Source organism: Giraffa tippelskirchi, chromosome 12 (genome assembly GCF_054371585.1).
Source record: "Giraffa tippelskirchi isolate mGirTip1 chromosome 12, T2T-mGirTip1v1.2.pri, whole genome shotgun sequence".
NCBI lineage: Eukaryota > Metazoa > Chordata > Mammalia > Artiodactyla > Giraffidae > Giraffa > Giraffa tippelskirchi.
The window spans coordinates 104102657-104112189 of NC_137286.1; the positions used below are offsets into that span (position 1 = coordinate 104102657).

General features: G+C 45.9%; 1 protein-coding gene and 1 long non-coding RNA gene across 4 annotated transcripts in view; one reads left to right on the top strand and one right to left on the bottom strand.

Moving 5' to 3' along the window:
- The window catches only part of LOC145530146 (phospholipid-transporting ATPase IB-like), an 88192-nt gene extending 81285 nt beyond the window's left edge, over positions 1-6907 (top strand). For all 3 annotated transcript variants that reach the window (XM_081550988.1, XM_081550989.1, XM_081550990.1), the window contains 3 exons: positions 368-460; positions 4394-4488; positions 6607-6907. In XM_081550988.1, coding sequence (XP_081407114.1) covers positions 368-460; positions 4394-4488; positions 6607-6725 — 307 coding nt within the window. In that variant the 3' untranslated portion in view covers positions 6726-6907. The remainder of the gene's footprint in view (positions 1-367; positions 461-4393; positions 4489-6606) is intronic.
- Positions 5988-9533, bottom strand: LOC145530148 (uncharacterized). The gene is made up of 4 exons (XR_014071484.1): positions 9461-9533; positions 9270-9325; positions 8746-9160; positions 5988-7830 (listed from the first exon to the last, which is right to left on the bottom strand). It is a non-coding gene; the product is annotated as an uncharacterized LOC145530148 (long non-coding RNA).

Consider the following 9533-nt stretch of genomic DNA (forward strand, 5'->3'; position numbering starts at 1 on the left):
GAGACATAAGAGATGTGAGTTCGATCCCTGGGCCGGGAAGATGCCCTGGAGGAGGGCTTGGCAACCCACTCCAGTATTCATACCTGGAGAATCCCATGGACAGAGGATTCTGGCGGGCTATAGTCCCTGCAGCTGCAAAGAGTCAGAAATGACTGAAGTGACTGAGCAACAGCAGCAGCAGTAATGCTCTCGGTTACCAGAAAAGTAGAGGCTGCTGTTCACATGCAGACAGGACATTCTGCCTTGCATCCCTCCACACTGCTTATAGCCAAGGGGCATCCAGCTGTCACCCAGGAGGGGAGAAACCATTACTCCCAGTGTGCAGAGCTCATGTGTTATGTCCCTTTTCTCTTTCCGTCTCTTACAGGATTAGAAACACCTGCCACAGAACTTTGCTGGAGGAGGTTCGGGAGATGGAAAGCAGTGGAGTTCAGGTACTTCGTAGAGACTCTGCATGGAGGTGAGGCAGTTCCCTTTATCCTGACTTTTGTGAAAAATCCGTTTCCCATGTTCTTTCCCCCTCCTCCCCTTTCCCGCCCAGGGGTGTGGAGATTGACCCGCCATGATTTCCCAGGTCCTCTCGGCATCTTGAGCATCGAATCCCCAGCAGGGTGGGCCTCTCTTCCACTGCACTCCTCCATGGTCTTCCTTTCAATCAATCGCTTCTTGGCCCCAAATCCCGAGGTCCTCCTCACTTCCTCTTCCTCACACCTCACGCCCACGGCGTCAGGAAATCCCATTCCTCTCATCAAGACTTTAACCTCTGCATGCACACCAGCTCCAGAGAGAGATCAGTTCCAACTGCTTGACATAACCAGGGAGCTGTCCTCAGTGAAAGGACCACTGGTCTTCTCAGTAACTACGTCAGACATTTGTTCTGGGCTTTCACTGGAAGCCTGGGCATGACCTGGAGTTTTCAGTCGGCGTTCTCTCAATCTGGAATGTTTTTGCGGGGGTTCTAAGGCAAAGAATCAATCTTTGGAATATGCTGAATACCTACTACATTTAAGTGCTTTGTTAGGCTTAAAGGAAAGGATGGCAAACAACTGATGGTGTGGCTTGGGTAAAGAGACCCAAAAGCACATTTAAAAGTTCTAGCAGGAAGCAACATTGTAGTACAGGCAAATCTAAAGCAAATGAATGGGGTGATTAACCAATATCCATGTATTTGGCAACTACTGAGTATGTACCATTGATAGTACTCAGTGTGATGAGAATGAAGAGTGGCTAGGACTCTCATACAATCAGTTTGGACAACTGGTCATTCTAATCCGTTTAAGCAAACGCCTATCCTGTGACCCTGCAGCTCCATTTCTAGGTATTTACACAAGAGAATTAAAAAAAAAATATGTCCACATATTCAGATACATGAAGCCGTAAGAGAGCCTCAATCAGATTCAACCCCTAAAATATTTCACTGAGAATCATCAGCAGATTATAGTCCTCCAGGCTCCTCTGTCCATGGGATTCTCCAGGTGAGAATACTGGCGTGGGTTGCCATTTCCTTCTCCAGGGGATATTCCTGACCCAGGGATTATACCCAGATCTCATGCATTGCAGGCAGATTCTTTACCATCTGAGTCACCAGAGAAGCTCTGTGTTATATTATATATATGTAAAACTGAAAAATCAAAGATGAAGAGAGACTCCTCAAAGCCGCAAAAGAAAAGAAGTTCATGACACAGAAGGGGATGCCCATGAGGCTATGAGAGGATTTCTCAGCAGAAACCTTCCAGGCTGAGAGAGAGTAGGGTGTCATGCTGAAGGAGAAAAAAAGTGCCAACCAAGAATACTTCACTCAGCAGAGGTATACTTCAGAAGTGGAGAAGAGATAAAGAGTTTCCCAGACAAGCAAAAGCTGAAGGCGTTCATCACCACTAGACTGGTCTTAAAAGGGGGACTCCCCTGGTGGTCCAGTGGTTGAAAATCCATCTGCCAATGCAGGAGACATGGGTTTGACCCCTGTCCGGGAAGATTCCACATGTTACAGGGCAACTAAGCCTGTGTACCACAACTACTGAGCCCACACACCACAGTTGTTGAAGCCCGTGTGCCCCAGAGCCCATGCTCTACAACAAGAGAAGCCACTGCAATGAGAAGCCCACATGCTGCAACTGGAGGGTAGAACCCACTCGCCGTAACTAGATAAACATCCGCATGCAGCAACGAAGACCCAGTACAGCCAAAAAAAAAGAGAGAGAGAGAAAGAAATGTTAAAGGGACTTCTTTAAGCCAAAACAAAAGGGCACTAAGAAGTAAAAGGAAAAGATGTGAAAGTATAAATCTAAATGATAAAGGTAAATAAATAGTAAGATGCAGGCTAATCTGACATGAAGGTGGTGAGTTTAATCATTTATAAACCTTCACTAATGTGAAAGTTAAAAGACAAAAGTAGTAAAAATAACTAAAACCACAATCATTTGTTGATGGATACACAAGATAAAAATATGCAAACTGCACCATCAATAACCTAAAGCTGTTGTTGTTGTTTGTTTTAGTTGCTAGGTTGCCTCCAACTCTTTGTGACCCCATGGATTGTAGCCCGCCAGGCTCCTCTGTCCAAGGGATTTCCCAGGCAAGAACACTGGAGTGGATTGCCATTTCCTTCTCTGGGGGATCTTCCCAAGGCCAGGATCAAACCCCTGTTGGTAAAAGTGTAAAGTTTTAAAATGTACTCTAACTTGAGTTTTTATCAACTTAAAACAGACTATTACCAATATAAATTGTTTTGTGTAAGCTTCATGGTAGCCACAAAGCAAAAACTTATATATATACACAAAAGTAAAGAAAGAGGAATCTAGCTCATCACTATAGAAAATCATCAGCCCACCCAGGAAGAGAGCAAGAAATGAAAAAGTTGTAGGAGTTCAAGATTCTCGGTTCTCTCACTGTTGGCTTTCCCGCGTGGTCCCCCAGTCAGCCTTGGGATCTGGAGAAGCTCTCATGCCCAGAGCCAACCTGTCTTCACATACATTGTCAAGAGTCTCAGACCGGGACTTCCCTGGTGGTCCAATGGTTAAGAATCCACCTGCCAACGCAGGGGACACGGGTTTGATCTCTGGTCCGGGAACTAAGATCCCATATGCTGATCCCTGGTCTGGGAAGATTCCACATGTCGCAGGGCAACAAAGCTCACACTCTGCAACTACTGAAGCCTGTGCACTCTAGAGCCTGTGTGCCACAAAAAGAGAAGTGAGAAGCCACAGTGAGAAGCCCGCACTCACCAAAACTAGAGAAAGCGTGTGCAAAGCAACGAAGACCCAGTGCTGTCATAAATAAAAAAATAATTTTAAAAAGAGTCTTGAACCACTCTACATGATGGCTTTGCCATAAGAAAAGGAAACTGGGACAAAGATTTTGAAAATACACGCCGTAAGATCTCTAAGGTACTCTCAGAGGCCTGAGGAAAACAGGACATTCATTGTCCAGTTCAGCTCTTTGGAGAAAACAGTTTGGAGGGCTGTACATGAAGCAGTCATGTACTGATGTGAGAGGTTGACCATAAACAAGGCTGAGTGCCAAAGTATTGATACTTTTGAACTGTGGTGCTAGAGAAGACTCTTGAGAGTCCCTTGGAGAACAAGGAGATCAAACCAGTCAGTCCTAAAGGAAATCAACCCTGAATATGCATTGGAAGGACTGATGCTGAAGCTGAAGCTCCAATACTTTGGCCACCTGATGCGAAGAGCCAGCTCAGTGGAAAAGACCCTGATGCTGGGAAAGATTGAGGGCAGGAGGAGAAGGGGGTGACAGAGGATGAGATGGCTGGGTGGCATCACCAACTCAATGGACATGCTGCTGCTGTCTGCTGCTAAGTCGCGTCAGTCGTGTCCGACTCTGTGCAACCCCATAGACACGAGTTTGAGTAATAGTGGGATATATATATCTGGGCTACAGTGAGGGACTGAGGAATCCGGCATGCTGCAGTCCATGGGGTCACAAAGAGTTGGACACGACTTACTGACTAAACAACAACATAAGAGATGCTCGCAGCAAAATGCTATTTTAGAAGAAGCATCTTGCTGAGAGTGTCTGGATAATATCCATTTTATTTTAAATGTAAGAACATTCTCCAGGTGGTAAGGAAGATTTTCTTTTACTTTTATCTTGAAACTTTTTTTCCTCCAACAAATCCCTTTAAGTCTGCTTCCCAGGTGGCACTAGTGGTAAATAACTTGCCCGCCAATGCAGGAGACACAAAGATGCAGGTTCGATACCTGGGTTGGGAAGACACCCTGGAGTAGGAAATGGCAACCCACTCCATTATTCTGGCCTGGAGAATCCCATGGACAGAGGAGCCTGGTGGGCTACAGTCCATGGGGACACAAAGAATCAGACACGACTAAAACAACTTAGTATGCAACGAACTAAAGCTAGTCTGTGTTTGATTTAGGCCCAAGGTGGAGGAGGTGAGTCTCCAAAGGTCCGTGAGCCCCAGGCCCTGTCAGGTGGTCTTCCGGAGCAACTCTGTTGATCTAGGTGCCCCACGTAAGTCACGCGCACAGCATGGAGATGCTGTTGACTCACAGAAGGATGGGCGGTTAAACGTGAGGTCCTCCTCCTTGAAGGCACATGCTGAGTGAAATAAGCCAGACACGAAAGGACAAGTACTGTGTGACTCCACAGACATGAAGTCCCTGGAGCAGCCAGATTCTCAGAGGGAGAGCAGGGTTTCCAGGGGTGGGGCGAGGGGAGTCTCAGGTGGGAGAGGCAGAGAGTTCTGGGGCCAGAGGGTGGGGGTGTCTGCACAGCCTTGTGTCCGCTCTTAGTGCCACTGGACTGGACACTTCATGGCCTTAAGATGGTAAACTTTATGCTACAGCCATTTAACCACATTTTTACAAAGGTAGCCGCCTGAACTTTTTTAAACCATTAATGCAGAACAAGGAGACCATTTAAAATTCAAACACATCTTCATGTTACAAGGGTGGGGCTGTTTTCATATTTTTATTTTTCACAGCTCTCCATGTTTCTGCTTCTAGAACAATTAAGATAAAGTGAAGGACAGTGGTTTTTCCACCTTTGGCAGTTTGCATTGCTGACAGAGCCTGGACTTGTGCTTGGGAAGGGGGTGCCTCTGCGCTCAGAAAATCTTCTCAGGGACTTGCTGCACTCCCTCCTGTCTCCACAGCTGCACACAGAATCCGTGACACCTGAGAAGTGCCAACCCAGACTCCACCTTGAGATTCTGGGTGGATCCATCCCGAGTGGGAGGAAGGTCATCCCTGGAGTGGGAAGCCACTGATAGCTGCATCCAATCCAAAACTGTGGTGCAAATGGCCTAAAACAGTGGTGTTCCATGCACCGTCCTTAACCCAGGAGCAGAAGTGTCACCTGGGAAGTTGCTAGAACTGTTGGCTCTTGGGCCCCACCGCAGACTCACTGAATCAACCCTCTGGCGGTGGCACCCACTAAAGTTTGAGAACCGCTGGTCCTGCCTTTGTGCGGGCAACCAGGCTTCTCACCAGCTCCAGGGTGGCTCCCCATGCAGAGAAGGCTGTGGACCACCACATCCCTCTCTCCTTCCACACACAAGCACATAAGCCAGTTCACAACACATGGACACAAGTTACTTTTTCTTCTAAAGAGCACGGCCACTCACAAGTAAATCCACTGTCATCGGTGAGCAGCGGTAAACCTTAGGAGTGTGTGGAAGCAGCATGTGCTCACTCTGGGTCGTGTTTTAATCTAAATGTATTAATATTGTTCAAATGTGAGAGTGCTCTAGGTCTGCCCTGTCAAGGTCAGAAGTTAGAGAAGAGCGGAAATACTCGTCAGCTCTCCTCATTGCCCCACAAGAGCTGGTATCGCTTTCAGAAATGATTCTAGGATTGATTCTCCCAGGGACAGAGTGCTGGTCAATGAGTTATTTCCTCTGGGAACTTCTACCCATGACCCTGTTATTCACGTCAACTCAAGTAAACCACTTAGAATACCTAATTAAATCAGCTAAATTTTAAAACAGAGACATTTCCAGCATGATGGACTTTTTTTTTTTTTTACCAAGTTTAATATTAATATTGCATGTTGTCCCCAGAATGTTTTCAGCTTCAAAACCTACCTTTTTGGGTTCCAGTTGTAGTTTTTGGGTTCCAGTTGTAGGTTTCAGTTTCAAGACTCAGATTGTCCCAGGGCCCTTTCTCTTGAATGGTGGTGGGAAAATGTGGTGAGGAACCCGTGGGTCCCCTCTTGAGCTGCTCAGACTGGGCTTGCCCACAGCCCCATAGAGACAGGCACAAGCCCCTGAGCCCCTTGACCAGGCTGCATCCTCCAGGACATGCCTCTCAGGGAGCGATGGGCACCACATCAGAATCCTTGGGAGAACTTTAAAAAGCACCCAGCAATGTCCAGCCATGCAGATCCATTGGCCCCAGAAAGAAGGATGCAGAAAGGGCTTCGTCAGTAGTTCTGATGCAGCTAGGTTTGCAAACTGCTCCATCGCCAAGCCCTCCCCAGACCTCACCACTCTCCCTGCCTCAGCCACCCCTGCCTGAGGTGGCCAATGTGTCCCAGTTGGGGAAGGGTTTTGATTTCTGTCACCAGAATGTTCACATATTTGTGTACGTATTTGCCTTCTAACAGCATCCCCGTGCTTTGCTCTTTCAGATGGGTATGCGTTTTCTCAGGTAGAACGAGCTGTGATTTCTCAGGAAGAACTAGTCCGATCTTACAACACCACCAAAAGCAAACCCCAGAGGACTTTTCCTTCTGCCACCTTTGAGTAAGAGCTGGGTCCCTGGGTCCTGCCCCTTTTGTGTCCATTCTGGAGACAGCTGCAATGAGCTAATGCTCCTCAACACTCCTCCTGTGACTCTGTGAATTATCCTCCCTCCTGTGACTCTGGCCAGTTTGTTATTTCTATACTGATTGAATCACTATCCTTGGGTATAAATGATGGAGAACCCTATGTGCTTTTTCTTAATTTGTCTTCAATGTTTTACCTAATTTATTTATTTTTCCTGTAGCTGTGAGATGATTTATCAGTTGAGTCTGAAGTATAAAATTACAAAGTATTATGTTTCACCAAAATTTAAACTTTGGTACAGGTTGTTTTGGGGAAAAAAGCTCAAGGATGTTATGTTGCATAATAAGCTTGTCTTGCTTCATTGGAAAGGGGTAATGCAGAAAAGTCACAGGCTAAGGGGCACAGGCAGCATATAAAACATTTTTCTAAGTAGAATGTCCTGTCCTGTAGTGTTGGAGTTATATCTGATGAATATGAAATGTGCATTATATTCTTGATTTCAATGAACTCATGTAACGAGTATAGCGTAGACTGATCTTGAGCCTTAAAACCAGGTGTGCGAGAATGACTGACTGTATCTCATTCTCCCCTGATTCCCCCACACATCAGGGCCAGTAGAAAATTCATCCTCATTCTTTTTTTCTTTCACCCTCAGTCATTCTTGTGATTTTACCTCAGGTGTGTATGAACTCTCCAGGGTTTCAGACGCTGCAAAGCACTGGGCTCCTCCATTCTTCTGTCATCTGCCCACACAGGTCACCATTAAAGACATGTGCTTTCTTTTGGCCTGGCCATTTTATGAGGCTTCTGTGCCAGGGATAGGGCAGCGGAAACTTTGGGGAGCTGGGACTCCCATGCCCATGGTCTAACATTCCTGTCTTAGGGCACACTGACTACCCAGTGCACTCTGAGGGGACAAAGAGATGTCTCTCAGATCTCTCCTGTAGTCCAAGGTAGAGAGCCTCTTCCTCAAGCCCTCTACCTCTTGAGTTTTTAGAAGTGAAGACCAAGAATTCTTGTAAACTATGTCAATATTCTGTGCTGCCAAAGACTCTTCTGAGGAGACAAACCGAAAATCCTGAGACCTGTTTGAATGGAAATAAGACAACAAGGAAAAAACTGGGAGAAAAGCCCATAAATACTTCAAAAAGTTATCCACAAATATATAAAATGTGGTATAGCCATAAGATGAAATGTTATTCAGCTGTAATAAGAATGAAACACACACAAAATGGATAAACCTTAAAAACATTATGCTAAGTGAAAAAGAAAGCCAGTCCTAAGGGGGTTCATGGGCTTCCCTGGTGGCTCAGTGGTAAAGAATCCACCTGTGAATGCAGGTGACATGGGTTCGATCCCTGGGTCAGGAAGATCCCTTGGAGGAGGGCAGGGCACCCCTCTCCAGTATTCTTGCCTGTGAAATCCCATGGACAGAGGAGCCTGGTGGGCTATGGTCCGTGGGGTGGCAAAGAGTCAGACACAACTTAGCAACTAAACATCGTCAAGGGGCCACATACAACACGATTCCATTCACAAGAAAGTCATAAGCAAATCTACAGATGTAAAGTAGACTAGTGGTTGCCTAGGGCTGGGGGTGGAGGGGTTGAATGGAAGGTGGGGCGACTGCTCAGGGGCACAATGTGTCTTCTGAGGGTGATGAAAATGTACATTTGGATGGTGGTGGTAGTTGCACAGTTCTGTAATAGTCTACAAATATTGAACTATGCACTTAAGGGTGGATTTTCTGGTCTACAAATTATATCTCAATAAAACCATGAAGTTTTTTAATCACCTATTTCAAAAGTGATAAATTCAGAAATTTCAAAGCTACCAGGTCCATGTTTTTATGTGTTTGTAGCAAAAGTTTATTATGCAGATAGTACAGGCTGCACACTTTGCTAGGGGTACCAGTAGGAGACAAGAAAAACAAGTTGCCTGCAGGTTACAGTGTGCTTAGGGAAAAAGTATCACATGCCTCCTCAACTTTGACAGCATCTCACCTGTTTCCTGAAAAATATCCTTTCTCCAGCCAGTGAGGCTTACTGAGCAAAGATTTCCTGACCAAAAACCAACCCAGTGATGGACTATCCTATGTTAATTATTTGGGAAAACGTCTTGTTCCAAAGCTCCTTGTTAAAGCGTCGTTTCTGGGCAGGAAGGCTTTTTGGGAGGCTTCTTTGTGGAAAGGAACTTATTAATATTAAAGACATGTGCGGTCTCTTGCCGGCCTGCATTTTCCAAGGCTGGTTGCTCAAGCTTTCCATCCATTGTTGCTGTTTGATTGGTTTCTTAAGAACTAGGACACCAGGTGGTCTGTCCATTTCTTGAAGTACAGGCCAGCCACAGCTTCAAGCGGCCTCGGGGATTTGATCCTTTCTAGGGATGTCTGCACCTGGTCCACTACTGATCCACAACCTAGTATTAATAGAATGAAACACAATATTCACTGGGAAATAAACGATTGTACACCCACGCTCTGAATTTGGGTTTTGAACCCCTCAAGTTGGCATTTTTGTCTAGTTACCTTAAACTTTTTACATTTATGAACCGTGCGCAGAGACAGCAGCCATATTCAATACTCTGAAAACCAAAAACAAACAAAAATTGAGTAAGATACTCTTGGACAAGTCAAACAAAAATTGAGTAAGATACTCTTGGACAAGCCACTTCTCCAGAAGTTTGTTTCTGCAGAACACGGATTCCCTACGCGTTCACCTCTAGGGCGCCTCCTTCCTGCGCAGGTGGCTAGAGACCCAGGAAGCTCCGGGAATCCAGGCGCAACGAGCGT